We start from the raw sequence: 20,310 nt of genomic DNA, 5'->3' as shown, positions 1-20,310 counted from the left end.
CGTTATAGGACATTATCTTTGGCACCACTATCACATCAGTGACAGCCACTGACCGAGACCACGGACCCGATGGCTCTGTCCTCTTCTCTTTAATCGATGGCGACTCCGAAGGGAGATTTCAAATCGATCCTAAGTCGGGCGTAATCGTACTAAGAAAACAGCTAGATCGTGAAACGAAGGAAATGTATTCTTTGATCATTCGAGCCACTGACCAAGGTGTTCCTAGCTTGTCAAGTACAGCGACAGTTCATGTTGAATTACTTGACGTCAATGATAATCCACCACTTTGTAACAATTCCTCTTACGTCATCGAAGTGGCAGAGAACTTCAAGGTCAATAGGACGGTACTGAAACTGCAATGTAGTGACGCTGACGTTGGAGAAAATTCTGTTGTTTCATACAATATATCTTCAGGTAAAGCCTCCGTTGTTCATGCCTTGAATTGGAACAGTGGAAAATCAAATTGATTTCAATTAAATTTTAACCCTTTTTTTTCTTTTGCTGTTAGTTGGTAATTGGTTCGACTTCTTAGGCGACGCAACCAGGATATCATGTGCATGCCATCAATACAGGGATTTGTAGCAGCATGGTCTCGAAAAACTCGACTTGTACTGTTAAACGCTTATGTTTCCAACTTCACATTGCGAGGCCATATAGGCCTAACCACCCAAAGCTGTAAGGACTCACTCAAACCTGATCATCACGTTTTTTATTTGTCGACTTACCCATAGTGTTCTTATAATTTCTTGTAAGTGGAGATCATATGTTGAGGCCTAATAGTAATGCCTTTCTTTATTCCCAGGAAACACAAATTCTACTTTTAGTGTTGATTCGAACACAGGGATCCTATACTTATCAGTTGCCCTAGACCTGGAGTCACAGGCATACTTCGATTTGATCATCGCTGTTAGCGATAATGGATCTCCACAACTCTCCACTCAGGTCACTGCATATATCGTGATTACAGCCGTTAATGAATTCGCTCCAATATTCACTCGGAATGGCTTCTACAATTTATCTGTTCCCGAGGATACCCCTGTTGCTACCAGTTTGGTAACAGTGCAGGCTCAAGACAAGGACAGCGGTAAACAAGGCATGGTTTTCTATTCCTTATTGATTGGTAATGAGGACGGTATGTTCCTCCTTGATCCAAACCTTGGAACTTTGATCCTAAGGAAGCCATTGGACCGTGAGGCACGTTCTAGGTATAGCTTGACGGTGCGCGCATCTGATAACGCTCCCGCGCCCTTAACGAAATGGAGCCTTGCGATCGTGAACATAACTATTTCGGACCTCAACGATAACCCGCCTTCGTGCACCCAAAGTGCAGTGGTAGTTTCTTTGTTGGAGTCCACAGTTGTAGGGACTGTGATTTTTACTCCAAACTGTACAGATGTAGACTCCTTTTCAATTCTTTCTTATCAAATAACTCAGGGGAACGACAAAGGAAATTTCAATGTGTCTTCCTCGGCTGAAGTGAGACTCAACAGGTCACTTGACATCGAGGATGAGTCATTATTCAGCCTGCTGCTGACCGTTTCTGATTCCGGCTCACCCGTGAAACATGCGTACATCTCATTGACGGTGAAAGTACTTCCGGTGAATGAACATAAGCCAACGTTTGTTGCCAATGACCAGCTGTATAATCTGGATGTCTTGGAAAATATCACATTAGGTGGGAAATTTGTCGTTCGTATCTTCCATAAAAATGTTTTCCTCGACAAATCTTTTCAGTTCATTGAACAGAAAAACTAATATTTGTTAAAAACACCAATACTCTTTTTCTTCATAAGGAACTATCGTTTTTCAAGCCCAAGTGACCGACAATGACTCAGGAGTTCACGGAGACCTGCGGTACGTTCTCGTCAGCGGCAACGAAGACAATAAATTCTATTTGGACGAGGAACAGGGAAGACTGGTACTAGTCAAGGGTTTAGACAGAGAGACCACTGACCAGTATAACATTAGTCTCAGGGTAGAGGACAGTCCATTGAGTTCCCCGGATGTTAAGTGTTCCAATGTGACAGTGTACATTTCAGTTTCAGATGTAAATGATAACCCACCTGTGTGTACACCAGCTTTATTTGCCGAAGAAATTTTAGAAGGTAGGTGGAAAATAAGTGTAGAAAGTGACAGAAAATGATTGTATTGATCAATTTAACAACAACTTGGTTTCTGTCTTGTGATGGTTGATGAAGACAAACTCGAATTAACTATCACGCATAGAAATTGAGAGCAATTGATCAAACTTTATCCGGAAATAAATTTTCAAAGAAATTTAACACCATCTGTTTTGATACTAAAGCAAACTGTTAGAGTAATCACTTTCCTCACTGTCTATAACAGAAAAGATAGCCCGCAGTATCGTGACCAGTCAGACATCAGCATTTTTGATAGGCCGCTACTAGATTTACACAAGATAACAATTAAACTTAGCCACTTGAGAAAGTAAGAAGTGGCCACAATGTTGCCCGTTCAACAAAAGCACCATTTCCTGAAAACACCAGATTTCGCAGCAAACTTTGAAAAGTGTTTTGAACAATGAAGTTCACATCTACACTATTTCCCAGACAGGTTTCGTTGTCAAGGCATCTACCAGAACAAAGTTATCTTTACAAAGATTTCCTTTGATGAGTTTCCTTGTTTAAAGTGTGACATGAGCGAGACATTTTTAGAACAAGGAGAGTTGCCGTGGAAAAAAATTCATTTTCAGACATCTACACTACCGAGAAAAATGTATCCTCCACATTTTCCAAAAAGAGAGTAAAAGCATAAGGGTAATAATAATCTCGCTTCTCTTTTCTAATTTTAATTTATGTACCATGTTTTTTTTTGTTTTGTTTTTTTTGTTGTTTTGTTTTTTTTCAGACATTCCTATTGACACAAACGTGACGGCAATTGCCTGCACCGATGAAGACCTGGGACCAAATGGAAATTTCTCTTTTGAAATTGTCAGCGGAAACTTTGGAAAGAAGTTCAGACTGGACGACAACAGAGTCGTTGTAAATGATAGGCTAGATCATGAGAACGAACATGAATATAGCTTGGAGATTCACGTGACAGACCACGGTGTTCCAAATAATGTAGCTGTTGTTATGGTAACATTGTATGTAAAAGCTAAAAACGAGTTCGCCCCAGTCTTCCAGCATTCAAACTATACCGTCAATATCTCCGAAGCTACAGCAGTGGGTAAGTTTATTCGAAAATTTCTTTTTCAAAATTTCATGGCAGAATTGCATCCATTGTCCATTGGCCTGAGAGGAAACAAAAAATCTATCGTCTGAAAAAATCACCACATTGAATTACTGACTCATCACACACGAAGGTCTTTTAAAGAGTATTAACGCTAGAGGCAGCTTACGTAGCATAGGGAACAGTGCTTCTGGAAAGGAAGGAATACAACTGAGTGTTCAATGATGGTTTTATCCAACTTGGACTTAAGGCCAGAAGGAAATACCGTTTACAGTACATTAAGTACTCCTTGATAGTGCTCAACAAGTTTTATTCGAATGGCAACACGCTTGGAATCACTCATTACCGATTCATTAAGGTTAGCCAGCTCTATGGGCGCGTTACAAAATAGTTTTGTTTTAGTTCATTCATTTATGAAGAGCCACGTAGAACTATCTTGCATCCAGAGCGAGTTTATGTAGACTAGATAAACGTAGGTCCCGGTTTTATTGCATGCAAGAGCTTTATTTAAACCCTGGAATTCGAAATTAAAGGGAATCAGTGCTAGAACAATTTGGAAGCTTTTCTTTGTTTTCCAAACATTCATGACTCTGAATTCTTCAGGTTCTCAAGTATTTGACGCAAACGCAACCGACTCAGATCAAGGCCTTCACGGTCAGCTAGAATATTTCATCACCAGCGGCCTGGACGGAGGAATTGACTTCGTTATGGACTTACTAGAGGGACACGTTTTTGTGGGGGCTGAATTAGATAGAGAAACAAAGGAACTCTATGTCTTGAACCTTACGGTTAAGGACAGAGCTGATAAAGAGAGCGACCGTAGATATGCTATTATGGAGGTTAGTGAAGATGGGAGCTACTGGTAAAGGTATAAAAAGCTTGATTAAACTTTGTAACCAGTATTTTTGATGACGCAGTTTAAAGTCGAGTCTAGGTCCCCGGTCAACGTGTTTTGCGAAATTCTCAGCAAAACAAAAACTCCTTTTTGTACTGGGAAGACAGGTATTCTGATAAATAACAAACAAGTTTACGATATGACAACTCCAACAAAGTGTTCTCTAACTAACAGAACGGAGTGACCTCCAAAGGTATTAGGTTTGCCCCCCTGGTTGCCAGACGTAAAAACTTCCAATACGTTTTGAAATAAGCAGACATCATTTCCTATGTTGGAAAGCCAGTTTATCATCAGTGGTACGTGTTATTGAAATCTGTAAATGTACTAACAAGTTTATTCTAAATTACATTGCCACCTTCCACCTTACAGTTGATCATCCATATATTCGACGAGAACGATAATCCCCCGGTCTTCACCCAGGAGATATACACTGCCACTATTCCTGAGAATGTACCCTCGGGAGTTTTAGTCACTCGTGTTAGCACTACAGACGCCGACATCGGAATCAATGCTGAGCGCACTTTCACAATCACGGGTACGAAAACAATAAGAGAATTTCTTTAATTATAGTGCAAATCGGTAGACCTGGTTATCGAGTTGAATCAGTTTTAAAGCAATTTAGCTACCAATTTAGCTACCAGGTCCTCAAAATAGGCCGCCAAACGGAGCATTTAACTGTCTATTCTAAGAAACAAATTTCAGAATTGTTAAAGAAAAAAAAAAGCAATGGACCCAGCTAACGACCTTTGTGGCTTTACAGGTGTAAAAGTTTAACACTGTGCCGCCTACTTTGTATCATGTAAATAGTTTCACCTGTTTAATGACCAATGATAATTCGTTTTGTCCTCTTTTTAATTTTATTCGCTGAACTTCAATTATTGTTATTATCATTATTGTTATCACTGTTATTTATTTTGATTTAAGGAGGCGATGGTGTCGGGAAATTCAGTATCAACAGTTTATCTGGTGTGATATCCGCTCTGTCAGGCCTGGACCGAGAAATTAAAGACACCTACTACTTGTCAATCACAGCTCAAGATGGTGGCACCCCGCCGCTGACCGGTTTGTGTGCAGTACGTGTGTTTATCTCGGATACTAATGACCACAAGCCCGTTTTCAGTCCGACCCTATATCTAACGAGCATTTCAGAAGCTACGCCTACTGGAACTGACGTGATTCCTGTATATGCGTACGATATGGATGAGGGATTAAACGCTGAAATAGATTTTTCTATCGTTGGTGGCGATCCTAGGAACCAATTTCAGGTGAGTTTCCGAGGATGAGTAGAACATCTCTACTTAAACAATTATTTTAATATTTTTTTGAAAACGATGAAATCTCGAATTGTAAATTATCATGACTGCAAGGCCTAACCAAACCTTAGCTATTAACCCTATAACTCCCATGAGTGACCAAGACCGAATTTCTCCTTACAGTATCAGTACAATATCATGCGGAAAAGTGATGAGAATAAACCTAAATACCAATTAGGAGATTATTAGTTGATCCAAGGACAAATTCTCCAAACTAACATCATTGAATTGTAAGGAAGAAAGTAAGGAGAAATACAAGTAAGATCTTGGGAGTGAAAGGGTTAAAAAGAACCAGAATTGGTTTTCCGTTTTCAGCAAATATTGTATTTTGCGTTTGAAGTCTTTGTTATCAGTTGACCTCTCTTTGAACATGGCTGTGCAAAAGTGTACTTGAAATTAAATATTGAGTTGGATTAATGGGACTTTCACCTCAATCCAAAAGCGTATTTGTTATATCGTTGTATAATCGTTCATTCTTCTGATACCCTAATGAGCGCATCGAACTGGAAACGATTCTGCCTTTAATGCAATTTACATTGCTCTCCACCACAGATAAATTCTACAGGTGTGATAAGCATCAAGAGTTCCTTAGATCGGGAGGACATTTCTTTCTATACCCTGCTAGTTCAAGCGTCAGACCAAGGCACCCCTCCCCTGACAGAAACCGTTTCTGTAAATGTAACAATCGAGGATATCAACGACAATCCACCGGTATTTTCTGACAGTAATTTCACCGTAACTGTGGCTGAAAATCTGCCAGTTGGCACACGATTTCTGAATATGACTGCATTAGATTCTGATATAGGGGACAATGCCCTGCTAGCGTGGTCTATCGTGAGTGGAAACGTTGGCGACGTCATGGCCATAGATTCATCCTCAGGGAGGTTATATAATGTGGGTGAGTTATCAATGACTATCGTAAAGACGTTTCCAACTGATCGTGGAAAGTTTATCTCCAGGAGTGCATCAGTTTTGCTTTACAACACTCTGTGATTAGCTTTGAAATCTCGCACCACCTTTTTTAACCAATCTATACAAAGGAGGAAAGTTTTTAAAGAAACTGTGATGCTGCGTCTGTGCGGTGTTTTGCAAGATAATTTGGTTTCATCTACTGAGTTTTTTATGAAAATTTGCTGCCGTAATGAGCTTTTAAAGCTGACGTTTCGAGCATTAGCCCTTCGTCAGAGCGAAGGGATGGCTAATATCTGTTTGGTTACTCGCTTTGTCTCTGTTTCAGGGAGTTTGCTTGTCTGTAATTTGAGTTCTCATTTTGCCTTCTGTTATGTTTTCCTTCGTGGTGACTTTAAGTTACTTTATGGTTAGACGTTTTCTGTAGAGCATCTAAGAAGTATTCAGGTTCAATCGATATGTTTCTCTACCATTTCTTCGTTTGCAGGTTCATTTGACCGTGAGACTACCCCGGAATACCTCTTGACAGTGAGTGTCGAGGATGCTGGAAAACCTTCTTTGAACTCCTCAACCAAAGTCACAGTAAGAATAAGCGACAGTAACGACAACTCCCCCGAGTTCAACAAAGCCGATTACACCTTCTTCGTCTTAGAAAACCAAGAAATAGGAACTTTCGTTGGAGAAGTGCAGGCCAATGATAATGATAACGGCACGCATGCGCAGCTTGTGTATTCTATCGAGTCTGGAGATGTTAGTGATCATTTTTCAATTAACCCGTCTCAGGGGACTATTTACACGGCCAAAGTGCTGGACAGGGAAGATGTTAGGGAGTATAGAATTAGCGTTAAAGCTTCAGATTCGGCTGTATTTCCATTTGACCTATCAAACGTCACGAACGTTTACATAACAGTCTTAGATCAGAATGACAATAGCCCCAGTTTTCCTCAGCCGTTTTATAATGCGTCGGTCCTGGAAAATTCCCAATCCAGGGTGTCGGTTACAACGGTAATGGCTGAAGATCCTGACAGTGACGCTAATGCAGAGCTAACGTATAGCATTACCCATGAATCTTCAGTAGAGTATTTTAGTATTAGTAGTGTGACCGGAGAGGTGTTCGTAAAGAACCTGTTTGACTACGAGGAAGTGAAATTTGTGAACGTTACAGTTACCGCGGAAGATAATGGGATTGTCAGGCGCAGCGGCTCTGTTTCTTTGATTGTTTACATAAAGGATGCAAATGACAATGCTCCAGTTGTTGAAAAAGGTCAGTGCACTAACCTTGCAGCAGCTCTTGCTGTGGATATTCCTATACTAGTCAACGTAAGTATTTTTTTGACTTCCCTCTTGAAGCTTTTTGTCTCCTATTTTGGCCAAATTTTTAAATAAGAATGAACAGAAATAAGTTTGCGAGAATGGTTTATTATGGAGAAGATTTTTGAACGAAAAGGTATGCATAATGTGGTTGAAAAATTTGGTGTCAAGATAAACATTGTTCATTGTTATCAATCATTGTCATCAACCTTATTAGGCAATCGATAGCTCTCAGATTTTCTTAGATTATTTTAATTCAGCTCGTGGCCGCTTGATGATAAAAAGCGTTTATCAAAACATCTGTGTTTTTGAGTAAGAATTCCCTGCTTAAACGAGACTTATCTTCTTTGTAGTTGTTGTAAAGGAATGCAATTCGTTTTCAAATAGCTCAATTCACTCTTCTTCGTTTGCGATATTCTTGCAACTTCGCAGATTTCTACGATGCACTCATTCGCCAAGACCGATCGTTCGACTCAGCTCCCATTGTTACAGTCTCTGCGACAGATAAGGACTCTGGTGACGCGGGGACTGTGGAATATGGCCTGCTGGAACCCTCTTCGATTTTCACTTTGGGACGCAGCGATGGCAATATTCGCCTTTCTTCATCTCCTGATATCGGTAGAGTAAACTATTCTCATAAGTCTTCTGAAGTGATTGTGATTGTAAGGTTTGTAGAGAAAAAGAACTAATTCAAGTTTTTGATCAGGAACAGATCTTTGCTCATAAGACGTCTTTTATTTTGCTCTTATATAGGGAAACCATACGTGCTGCGCCTGCGCGCTACAGACCAAGGCACGCCGCCGCTGACCAGTGGTACAATTACGGTTCGAATTGATGTGACTGATCCAGAGAACACAATGGTTGATCTAGAACTGGAAATAAGTTTGGAACAATTTGAGGCAAATCGGGAGCTGTTTCTGGAGAAAATATCTCAGCTTTTGGGAGCTGAAGTAGGAATTTCAGAGATCACTGTTATTACTGAAGAATCAAGAAGAAGAAAAAGAGAAACAAAAACTCGGTAAGAGCGAATTTTCTTGTTTGTACCCGTTTGGTATCCACTCATATTTCCATGCTCGTACCCTACTTCTGGCATAACGCTTTTCTTTTTCGTGCCTTTCATGAGTAACCATGCGCGTCCTTGGCCTTTCTGGACACCTCCGCTATTAGTGTCATTTAATTTGAATGCCTTAAAATAATGTGTTGTAGCCTTAAGTTTGCTCCAGCTAAGCAGCGTAGCTTTCAATCGATGCTTTAGAGAAACTTGGTATTTACCTTGATTCTTTCGATTTCATCCAACTTCACTTTTACATTCATTAATTTTTTTTCTAGATTAAAAGTCACCATATATGCTGTAAAAAATCCAACCGGAAATACAACAGATCTTAACGAGAAATTATCGCATATCAAAGACTATATGACACGAGACGATATTCTGAAAGTTCTCCTAGATGAGGATGGAAATCCAAGTCCAAACCTGACAAGTGACAAGGAGTTAGAGGTAAAAGGTTGCTACTAACGCAAAGCGCAGAAATAATAGCCACTGACTCTAAGCGTAGGAAAAGTTGTTACTGATTCCAAGCGCGGGGAAGGTTGCCACTAACTCCGAGCGCACGAAACCTTTCCCTGATTCTAATGTGGGAGTAGTTGCTACTGATTCGAATCGCGGGATAAGTTGCTTCCGACTCCAAGCGCGGAAAAATTTTATTCTGACTCCACGCAAGGGAAAAGTTGCCACTGAGTCCAAATGCAAGAAAAGTTGCCACTGACTTGAAGCGTGGGAAAAGTTGCTCCTGACTCCGAGCGCGGGGAAAGTTGCTTCTGACTCCAAGCGCAGGAAAGTTGCCAGTGACTCCAAACGTGGGAAAGTTGCCATTGACTCCAAACGTGGGAAAGTTGCCATTGACTCCAAACGTGGGAAAGTTGCCACTGACTCCAAGCGCGGGAGATTCAATTCGTAGTTCAGACCTGGAATTGTAGGTCTGAGGACGTTTGATTATTGAATAAGTTCATTCGACTTTAAATCCTCAGTAAAGAGAAGTATAAACCCTTTACACCCTAAGATCAGTATGTACATTCTCCATACTGTCCTCTATAAATTTCCTAAGGTACCAGTAAGGAGAATTTGTTTGACAATCCAGAGCTTCTTTACTTGCTGATGATTTTCTTTATTCTCGTGATCTAACTGTGTGATTCAAGGGTATTACTGTAGGGAGTAACTAGATGCTGGTCACTCTCAGGGGCTAAAGTGATCTATACTTAAGGAGCTGCAACAGTTTAAAGAAAAGATGTGTTCAATTTAGACAGTTTCCGTTGTACTTGCAAGTAGCGAAGTTTTTGTTCTTCATTTGTAATAAGTACACTATCACCATAAAGCTCTGCTGAAGGTGGAACTTTTTTCTAGGTGTTTAACATTCGCACAGTGAAGGCCACTAAACCCACCATACCATCACCAATACCTTTCTTCAAGACAACTGTTGGTATCGTTAGTCTAGTGTTTGGCTGTTTAATGGTGTTGGTGGCGATTGCTTCTGTTATATTTTGGAAAAATCGGGCAAAGAAGAGGTTGGTAGAAATACCTCATTTTTCCGAAGTTCATAAATACGCGAAATTTTCTTTACCTTAACTGTTTTTCAGTTATTTTCTACGCTAACGTCCTAGCCTGTGTTTTTGTTCGTGTTTTTGTTGTAGTCTGTTGGAATTTCTGTAGTTGGCCCTTCGACGTTGCTGTTTGCACCTGCTATATGAAAAACAGCTTACGCTGTCGTAAACTCGAAATGCGAAACTAAAGTTGTCGACAGCGCAAATTTCGTTCTTGATATCTGAAATCTCTGTTTACACTGTCGACCGAGCAGTGTTTAATTTTTACACATAATACATTTTCATGATGATTTATATTCTGATTTTTACATCGACAGAATACGAAGACTGGAATCTCGAGAACCTAATTTAAGGCCGAATAGAGGCCTCACAAACAGAGAAGTTGCTTTATACAAAGGTACGTGTTCCTTTCTTTAGAAAGTGGGCGGCATAAATTGTTCCCTAAAAGGGCCTTGAGGACCTTATAAACTTCTTTTGATTCATGCTCCAATTAATTTCTGTATGTGAAGTAGTGAAAAATTGATATCTAAGCTTTCTTCTTTCTAAAGGCAAGGATAAGCGAAACAAAATGGTCTCACCTATCATGGAGGAAAACCAAGAAATTGTAAGTATTCACGAAAGAGAGTTTAACAGTCGAAACGCCAGCTTTTAAAATTTCTTCTTCTTCTTCTTCTTCTGCGGCCAATTTACGTTATTAACTCAGTTGATAATACTAAATTAAGTGTACTGTTACTGCGTCTGTGCGGGAATCCATCAGAGTCTATGTGAATTTGACCTTGATTTGGTGGACGGAAAGCTAACCTGGCTAAAACGTTGTACGGCTAATTGTAATTTAATCACCGTAATTGTTTGTGAATATCTTCTTTGCACAGGTTGTTCACAATGGAAGGCGATTCGATGGAAGAGCTGTGGATCCAGGTATTTGTAAAGCCTTAATAAAAACGGTATTATTCATTATGGTTGAAAAAGATGTTCAATGTATGATACCAATAAAAATGCCAATACGGAGTTGTGCAAACTACTTATTACTGCCAGGTTTTCTCAATGTTGAAGGAGAATGTTAAACGAGTACTTGGAGGTAATTATTTAATAAGATCAACGCTTTCAATTCCCGTTCCCCTCGTACTTTTTGAAACGTAGTTTCGTCAAGGCGTTTGTCTTTCTAATTAATTTTTCTTTTCTAAACTTTTTTTCCACAGTGACTGGGAAAGTTTACCTTTTCAATAAAACAACTGGTGAGCGCACGTGGCTCGAAGACTTGCGCGAGGGAAGGAATGGTCCCCAGTCCCTTTATGGTCACCGTCAAGCGCATTCGAGGTACGGTGATCGTCAGCACCACAGAGTGCAGGACTTACCACCACCCCGAGCGTCAATAGAGAAAATACACGAATATGACCACAGAGGCAATCATCTCCAGTTACCAGGAACACCCGAGGGGCATTCATAGCGGACTCTGTATTAGCTTGGATGACAAAAAGTCAAATGTTTTGACGTGTTAAGTGCACCACTGAACCTCTGAATTTAAATAATTCGGTCACAACTCTACAGAGCAATATAAAGTTTCAAGATCGATTAATCAAAAGCTGAACGCGGGTTTGCGTTATTTGCAGCACACTGACAAGGACGGGCAGTCAAACCCAAAATGGAAAACCTACAATACCTCTGTGGCACATGCCATGCTAATCAGTTAAAATGCTCCCTTCCCCTCCTAGAACCGCCCTTTCCTTCCCCCCCCCCCCCCCAAGAAGATATGCTAATGATCACTTGGTCAAGCGTTGGAAACTGGACGGGAGTGTCTAATAATGAACGATAGCCTCAGAAATTGGACCATAGCGTCCAGAAGCGCGGAGGCTTGGGTCCGAAAACAGGCAAAGCCTAGACGAAACTTTCCGAAGCATAAGATAATTGTTCTAAATTAGACGGATATTTTGAGGTCTTTTCCCCAGAGGTCCAGCCCATATTGATCCATTTTTTTTTTACTCTGAGGAAATAAACTCTAAGATCGTTTTTTCTGCTTAATGTCATTATGTCATATCATTGCTGATTTGCGCAACATTTTACTTAAATAAAGTTCAGGATAACGTGTAGAATGTCCGGAACCCGAGATCACTGTGCGAATTTAAACAAAATCTTCGTATACGAGACGAAATCGATGACAGCATCAGAAAGCGGACTACAACGTCTGAAGTCCGAAAAAAGTGTCACTGAAAAAACGCCAGGACTATAGAAGGGCACTTTTTGCCGTAAGGAATTAAGAAGAAAGGCAAACTTGATGAAAAAAAACCCTGCCACCCATCTCACCGTAGCTATTTGTATCCATGTAAGGAAAATTCATTTAATATTAGCATTGCCGACCGTTTGAATCATTGCGATCGTGCGGTAATGGGAATTTTTGAAAGTCTTACGCGTATTTTGAAGCTGTTGTCGCCATTATTCCAAAATGATCGTGTAGGATTTTTCAAGGTTGTACAATAAAGCCTGTTGTCATCAAAGTTAATCCGCTTTTCTTGATACGAGTCAATAAAACTGTTCAAATTAAAGGGAACTGCTCAGCGGAGAGAAGGGCTTTACAGAGAGGACAAAAGTTTTACTGTAGCAGGGTTTGCTATTTACTTATCTTCGGAAGAAAAATCCGAAATGGAAAGAGAAATCACCATTGTTGCAAATCTTTTATTTTGCTTTTGTGAACGAGTTGATTTTTTTGGGATGATTAACTTTAACCTGCATGTAGACTGGACTAACATGCCATTAACTTCAGCAAAACACGCAAATTTGAAGTCGCCAAAAAAAGGTTAAGCGGCTTCTATGAAGAAAACAATTTTAAACCGTGTTTAACAAAACAGATTTAAAACATGTTTACGCTGTGGTATGAAAATATATGAGATATATATTCAGGCGAGTTTTAAAAAACATTGGAAATCAACTTGTAACTTATGTTTGTTTACTAAAATATGAAGTCCCTACGAGATAAATGTGAAAGTAATGCCATGAAAAATATTACTTGGAAGTCCTTCTTCTCCGTATGCGTATGAATAACGCAAATCAGAGCTCTACAAAGCTAAAGTTTGTTCTACTTATAGATGTATCCCCTCGATGCTTTCAGTTCTCAGTTCTTCATAGCGCACTCTACACAATGGTGCAGGCAATAGAGGTTCTTATTTCTTCACAGGGAACTCTACACAACGGTGCAGGCAATAGAGGTTCTTAACTCTTCACAGCGCACTCTACACAATGGTGCAGGCAATAGAGGTTCTTATTTCTTCACAGGGAACTCTACACAACGGTGCAGGCAATAGAGGTTCTTAACTCTTCACAGTGCACTCTACACAATGGTGCAGGCAATAGAGGTTCTTAATTCTTCACAGCGCAATCTACACAATGGTGCAGGCAATAGTAGTTCTCAGTTCTTCACAGCACATTCTTCACAAAGGTGCAAGCTAAAGTAGTTCTCAATTCTTCACAACGCACTCTACATAAACTAATGCAATTTGAATTTGGAATTTAACAAGGTGACCGTTTGCGTAACAAAAATAATATAAGATACTCGGGAAGTTTAAAGGATGACGACATCCACTTGATGAAGGTGTCCGTTTGCTGAGAGTTAATTTACTGTACATTTGAGAAGTAAGAGATTTGAGTAGTGATCGCTTAATAAGAGTCGCATCATACAGACTGAAGTTGGAGTCATCGTTTAATTTTTTTTCAATGACCCCAGTGACAGTTTTAGTACCGAAACGTCAGCTAATTTCACTGATTAACGATTAGAAAACCGCACGCGCAACACCAATTACCTCTGTGACGTCAACTAACAAAGACATATTCAAACCTTTCTCAACCTATATCAGTATTTGCGACTATGCCTTTTGTCACACTGTGGCAGGCGTTATTCGCCGTCGGTGAAATCATGAAGGGCTTCATGGGCAGAGATGACACGGATACTTCAAGCGACGGAGTAGAAAAGGTATATCTCAATTTAGTGTTATCAGAGTTTTCGAAAAGGCACACCAAAATTACCATTGACTTTAGCAGTGCGAGAGCCACTTAAAACTCCTTTTTTTGTTCACATTACAGAAAAATCAAATTAAGTGCACAACACTAGTACTCTTTACAAGGATGCTTAGAAATTGAAGCCAAGTACAGACTTTCAGTGTGGTATAGTGTCAGAGTCAATTAGTCTAACAGGTGGGGCGAACGATCGATCCGGGAAAATAACAGTGGCTGTAATCCTGAGTTGAGCCAGGATAAAGTTGATTGGAAAGAGGTGTTATTAGGTTTAATTTTTTCCTACTTTTCTGAAAAATTAAATAAATCCTCTATTCCGTTCTGTAGTAAGGACCCATGTCCAGATTGGTAGACGATGTTTGTTATGGTAAGCATCAATACAACACGTTTGTTTCCACGTTTCACGCAGGTGGTCCAGGGGCATGAGCCCGAAAGAGGGAACGAGAAAGATGTAGGGTGCAGCAAAAAGATGGCTGAACGAATGCCATACCCCGAATGCGTTCGGGTGGAAAACTTTAATAACAATAAACCTAAGTTGGACAGGAATGTAGATGACAGGAAAGAGGTATTATCAAGTTTAACATTTTTCTTCTTTCTAAAAGGATTAATTGAACCTCCATCTCGTTCTGAAGTAAGGGATCCATAATTTAAATTGGAAGACAATGTTTGTAATGGGAAAAATCACTATGACACGTTTGTTTCCATGTTTCACACAGGTGGTTCAGGTGCAAGATACCGAAAGAGGGAAGAAGAAAGATGCAGAGCGCAACAAAGAGAAAGCTGAACGAGTACCATTCTCAGAACGCGCTGGTGTGGAAAAAGTTAATGACTATGGCTCTAATTACGGTGATTGTGAACCTGAGTCGAGTCGGAATACAAAAGAGGTAACAAATTGGAAGACAATGTCTGGTGTGAGACAGATCACTATAAAACGTTTGTTATTACGTCCCACACAGGTGGTTCAGGTGCATAACCTCGAAAAAGAGAACGAGAAGGATGCAGAGCGCATCAAAGAGAAGGTTGAACGAGTACCATTGCCAGAATGTACTGGTTTGGAAAAAGTGAACAACGGTTACTGTGAACCTGAGTCGACCCAGGATACAAAAGAGGTAACATTAAGTTTAACATTATCCCACTTTTATAAAAGACTAGATTAAGTCTCCTTTCTGTTCTTAAGTAGAGGATCCATAATTTAAATTGGAAGACAATGTTTGATGTAAGACAGACCACGGTGACACGTTTGTTTTTGCGTCCCACACAGGTGGTTCAGGTGCATGACCTCGAAACAGGTAACGAGAAGGATGCAGAGCGCAGCAAAGAGAAGGCTGAACGAGTGCCACTTCCAGAATGCGCTGGTGTGGAAAAAGTGAACAACGGTGACTGTGAACCTGAGTCGAGCCGGGATACAAAAGTAGGTAACATCAAGTTTCACATTATCCCACTTGAGAGAGAGAATAGAGAATAGTTTCAAGTTTATTATTAAGTTTGCAGGAAAATCTTTGTGCAATAATCACCTCCTGCAAATAGCTCCCACTTTTATTAAAGGGTAGATTAAGTCTCCTTTCCGTTCTTAAATAGGGAATTCATAATTCAAATTAGAAGACAATGTTTGTTGTGAGACAGATCACTCTAAAACGTTTGTTTCCACGTCCCACACAGGTGGTTCAGGTGCATGACCTCGAAAAAGGGAACGAGAAGGATGCAGAGCGCAGCAAAGAGAAGGTTGAACGAGTACCGTTGCCAGAATGCACTGGTTTGGAAAAAGTGAACAACGGTTACTGTGAACCTGAGTCGACCCGGGATACAAAAGAGGTAACATTAAGTTTAACATTATCCCACTTTTATAAAAGAGTAGATTAAGTCTCCTTTCTGTTCTTAAGTAGAGGATCCATAATTTAAATTGGAAGACATTGGTTGGTGTGAGACAGATCACCTTTACACGTTTGTTTTTGCGTCCCACACAGGTGGTTCAGGTGCATGATCTCGAAAAAGGGAACGAGAAGGATGCAGAGCGCAGCAAAGAGAAGTCTGAACGAGTACCCTTCCCAGAATGTGCTGGTGTGGAAAAAGTGAACAACGGTTACTGTGAACCTGAGTCGACCCGGGATACAAAAGAGGTAACATTAAGTTTAACATTATCCCACTTTTTTAAAAGAGTATATTAAGTCTCCTTTCTGTTCTTTAGTAGAAGATCCATAATTTAAATTGGAAGACATTGGTTGGTGTGAGACAGATCACCGTGACACGTTTGTTTTTGCGTCCCACACAGGTGGTTCAGGTGCATGACCTCGAAAAAGGGAACGAGAAGGATGCAGAGCGCAGCAAAGAGAAGGCTGAACGAGTACCCTTCCCAGAATGTACTGGTTTGGAAAAAGTGAACAACGGTTACTGTGAACCTGAGTCGACCCGGGATACAAAAGAGGTAACATTAAGTTTAACATTATCCCACTTTTATAAAAGAGTATATTAAGTCTCCTTTCTGTTCTTAAGTAGAGGACCACATTGTGTTTTATACTCTTATGCTTTTCTAGAAAGGTAGATTAAGAGCATCCATTTTGTTCTAAGGTAATCGATAATTTGTCGAGAGACAGATCTTTTGCGACAGAACAATCCACAGGGAACGCATTAATGTTGGCAATAAATTTTTGCTTTGCAAAAGTTAGTAAACAATCAAATATGTGAGATTTGACAGAATAATGAAAAAAAAACAACAACTTAGGATCATATAACTTAGTCATAGCTATTTAATGTTTTTACAAATTTTGACGCAGAACTCTGGTGTTTCCCAGCATGACAGCCATGGTGAAAATATTGCGCACATCAGTTCTGAAAGGTAAGAAATTTCATGGCCGAAATTGTCATTAATTATACTGTGTAGATGCATGGTCTGGTCAAGGAGTAGAACCTGCAAATGCTCGATGGGAAATAATCCATACCCAGATAATGTTCTGAAAAATTAACGGAGATGTTAGACGGTGATTGAGTTTTAGGTTGGAGGGTAAGAGTACAGCGGAGAAGGGTGTCGAGAATAGTTCTGTCTTTCAAAATACTAGATTACAAAGTCACAATTCAACTTAACATACTCTTCGTTTTGTTTACTTTCACAGTGGCGTCAACAAGAGCACATTGAACCCTCTAGCAAGAGAATTTCGACCGGCAACTAAGGTCTGGAAGTTTATTTTCAGCAGATTGTGTGAATCTTTTGAAATGAACCTTCTCTTTTCTTGGAGCAGGTCATTACTTTAACTAATTAAAGAAAACGAATATCGTTATCTTCACAATCTCTACCCAGAGCGTAAAATCTTTTCAAATCGCAATTGATATTAAAGCAGTCTTCATAAAAGAAGTTTCAAAATCCCTTCGAAAATTTAATTTCCAGATGTGATTGACTTAGAAAAATACCCTAACAAGCTTCCCGTGGCATTATATATTTATCTACAGAATGTTTATCCGAATAAAGAGGTGCAACCCAAGACAAAGGCATCGATGGGTAGAAGTTACGACAAGCCAAGAGCCCAAGAGCGGCGGCGGATGCGTTCATGCGGTCCTCCACAGATGCTTGGAGTGGAGGCACCTCCATGGAGCCATCCCAAACCAAGCTATCTCCTGCCAAGGATTCGTCCCAGTCCACCAGGTGAGTGGCACAGACGAAGAAAGAGCACAGACTAAGCAAAGCAGCTTAAGATCATACGCACTAACGTTTTAGTGATTCTTATTGTGTATATGGCTTCTTAAGTATCCATAGAATGAAATAAAAAGTCTAGAGTATGATGCAGTTTAATGAAACTTGGTGATCCAACGCAACGGAGAAATGTCAAGCGCAGTACGATGCAGAGGAATGGAAGAAAACACTAGCCAGCTTAGATGGGAGGGACACAACGCAGCTGTCAGTATTCAACCTAACTCAGCGGCGTGCGAAGTAATGCAATGAAACTGTTATTACTTGGCTTTTCTCGCTTCATTACAATATAAGGTTTTACTGTGGTTAATGCAGCTTAATGCAACTTGCTCATTCAACCCAACACAGAGCTAATAGGCCAAAACGCAGTGTAGTGGACTGCGTATATTGAATGCAACAGAACAAATAAGTCTCGACCAGGCAGGGTGAAATCTTTTAAAAACAACGCCAGAAAGTCAACAAAGCTACCAAGGACAGTGCTGCATCAGGTCGTAATTTACTACAGTTATAGCACAGCAGAATACGAGGGCATGGCAATACAGCACATGTCTATGCATACCCCTCAACAAAAGTCATTAAAACACGATTCAACGCAAGGAGATGGAAAGCAGCTAAATACAAAGAAGAGCGACGCATACGTGATACGTTGCCATTATGTAATAAATAGAGATATTGTATTCTCTTTTATAGGGAGACACTGCAGGATGGAAACACCAAGGGTACGGTTTCCTGCCTCTCACTCTCGTCCAATTCACCCACCAATTAACATTGTGCCCAACGCATGGCAAAACACGAACATGGCTTACACAGACCAAGGAAACAATGTCGTTACGAGACAGAATCGACATCCTAGTAACCCTGTGGGGCCGTTTCCAGGAGTAGCACCATGGCCGAGGCCTTTTCTTCCCAACAATTGGGAAGAAACACCGATGGGCATTTCTGCAGTACAGAATCCAAGTGCTGTTAATCCTATGGGGCCTATGCCAGGAGTAGCACCCTTTCCACTGCCCTCTTCTTCCAACACCTGGCAAACTCCGTTAACGATGAACGTTGGACCAAACACATGGGAGAAAAAAAACGTGCCTGACATGGAACATGGATTTTGGATACCTGCGGAACAGAATCCGTTTCCTCATAACTACATTGGATCTGGCCCGATGCAAGTTCAACAGTTATCACCATACCCAACAGGTTTGTAATTTGCATTATAGTTCCTCTTAACGCCCAGCCATTAGATATGTAAAAAATCCGTTTACGGAAAAAGAGGCTAGAGTCTGAAATCCGTAGAAAATATGTATTAAACTTGTTAAATGAACCACAACATTTGGCTGAAATAAAAACTCCGAAATTTCTTAAAATTCCAAACAAAGGGGTAACAAATTTACGCGAACGAGAGCTCAAAAACAACAAACTAAAACTCCACGAAAACAAATTAAAAGTACGCGAAAAATGTCCCCATCAGTTTTCCAATTTCAAGGTAAGAGTTCGTTAACGTGATTGGCTAATTTGTGAAATCGAGTGCGCCGCGCGTGAATACAAAAAGAATGCAATGGGGAAAGAGGAAGAAAAAAAATTGTTACTTGAAATTTAAAAACGAAAGAGATTTTCTACAAGATACCAAGAACGTTCGTTGATAAGAAACTTTCTCGTTCCTACCCTCTATAAGCAAGTCTATCAGAAAAATAGCCTCTCTGTAGGGCTAAGTATTTTTTGGAAGACAAATACTTGAGCAAATAAAATTACACTTAGAGAAATTAATTTGCTAATCTGTGTGTGGAGTATTCATAATCTTAGGAATTTAGGCGATTATCTCAGTGTGGCCACAATTAGTGGTTTCGCAATTTAGTGCTATTAGACTTGACACTTACGTAGAGTTTCTCATCTTTGCTCATCAAGTACCTTACGTAGCGGAGCAGTCTCATGCATATGGTACTAGTCCATCAGAAACTGTGAATCCTTGATCACTATGCAAAGTGCTGAACCGTACTCAGCAGGTTTGTATAAATGCTCATTTGAATGTTCATCTCTAAATAATTCTTCGTTGTGTTATCATTCTAAAGACTAAACAGTTAACTCCCCGGAGAAGCAGAAACAAGAGACACTCCCTACAAAATTAAGACCGTAACTGTAACAAGCTAAGCTTTCTTCTAGTTTTAGCTGTGAAAATCTTATGCAGCCAAGGCATTAGTAATTAGCAGAGCACAACTGTTTGCGCTATGGTGTTATAATGTATCTTTTACATGAGGAGGAATCAGTCGAAAATTCCTTGGAATTTCGAGCTATTGATAGCCTTGGTTTTATAAACATACGTCTAGAACCGTGATACGCATCAATTTCAAGATTTATACAACCTTCTTTGTCAATGATTTTTTTACCAACAGGTGATTTACATCACAGGAGATGGCAGCATT

At 40.1% G+C, this 20,310-nt stretch overlaps 2 protein-coding genes across 2 annotated transcripts in view; both read left to right on the top strand.

Moving 5' to 3' along the window:
• Nucleotides 1-12,555, top strand: part of LOC131796260 (protocadherin Fat 4) — a 34,609-nt gene extending 22,054 nt beyond the window's left edge. The window contains 17 exon segments of the mRNA XM_066174062.1: nucleotides 9-414; nucleotides 803-1,675; nucleotides 1,794-2,105; nucleotides 2,869-3,189; nucleotides 3,796-4,031; nucleotides 4,457-4,622; nucleotides 5,012-5,352; nucleotides 5,953-6,298; nucleotides 6,797-7,573; nucleotides 8,053-8,238; nucleotides 8,374-8,638; nucleotides 8,950-9,118; nucleotides 10,022-10,182; nucleotides 10,536-10,615; nucleotides 10,767-10,822; nucleotides 11,091-11,136; nucleotides 11,418-12,555. Coding sequence (XP_066030159.1) covers nucleotides 9-414; nucleotides 803-1,675; nucleotides 1,794-2,105; nucleotides 2,869-3,189; nucleotides 3,796-4,031; nucleotides 4,457-4,622; nucleotides 5,012-5,352; nucleotides 5,953-6,298; nucleotides 6,797-7,573; nucleotides 8,053-8,238; nucleotides 8,374-8,638; nucleotides 8,950-9,118; nucleotides 10,022-10,182; nucleotides 10,536-10,615; nucleotides 10,767-10,822; nucleotides 11,091-11,136; nucleotides 11,418-11,665 — 4,989 coding nt within the window. The 3' untranslated portion in view covers nucleotides 11,666-12,555.
• Nucleotides 12,556-14,074: 1,519 nt separating this feature from the next.
• On the top strand, nucleotides 14,075-19,098 carry LOC136284212 (nipped-B-like protein B). The gene is made up of 11 exons (XM_066174061.1): nucleotides 14,075-14,179; nucleotides 14,630-14,785; nucleotides 14,937-15,329; nucleotides 15,482-15,631; nucleotides 15,880-16,032; nucleotides 16,185-16,337; nucleotides 16,490-16,642; nucleotides 16,992-17,053; nucleotides 17,328-17,385; nucleotides 17,662-17,854; nucleotides 18,590-19,098. The coding sequence occupies exons 1-11, from the start codon at nucleotides 14,075-14,077 to the stop codon at nucleotides 19,096-19,098; spliced, it is 2,085 nt and encodes a 694-aa protein (XP_066030158.1).
• The last annotated feature ends 1,212 nt before the right edge of the window (nucleotides 19,099-20,310 follow it).

The sequence above is a fragment of the Pocillopora verrucosa genome, chromosome 11 (assembly GCF_036669915.1).
Source record: "Pocillopora verrucosa isolate sample1 chromosome 11, ASM3666991v2, whole genome shotgun sequence".
Lineage (NCBI taxonomy): Eukaryota > Metazoa > Cnidaria > Anthozoa > Scleractinia > Pocilloporidae > Pocillopora > Pocillopora verrucosa.
The sequence above is the reverse complement of the archived record's forward strand: the minus strand, read 5'-3'. Positions and strand labels throughout refer to the sequence as shown.

Bases quoted from the DNA above. Each gene is read 5' to 3' on its own strand.
- LOC136284212 (XM_066174061.1), top strand. From the start codon at position 14,075: ATGCCTTTTGTCACACTGTGGCAGGCGTTATTCGCCGTCGGTGAAATC. The intron at 14,786-14,936 runs GTATTATCAAGT...TGTTTCACACAG, and splicing joins ATGTAGATGACAGGAAAGAG to GTGGTTCAGGTGCAAGATAC. The intron at 16,338-16,489 runs GTAACATTAAGT...CGTCCCACACAG, and splicing joins CGACCCGGGATACAAAAGAG to GTGGTTCAGGTGCATGACCT.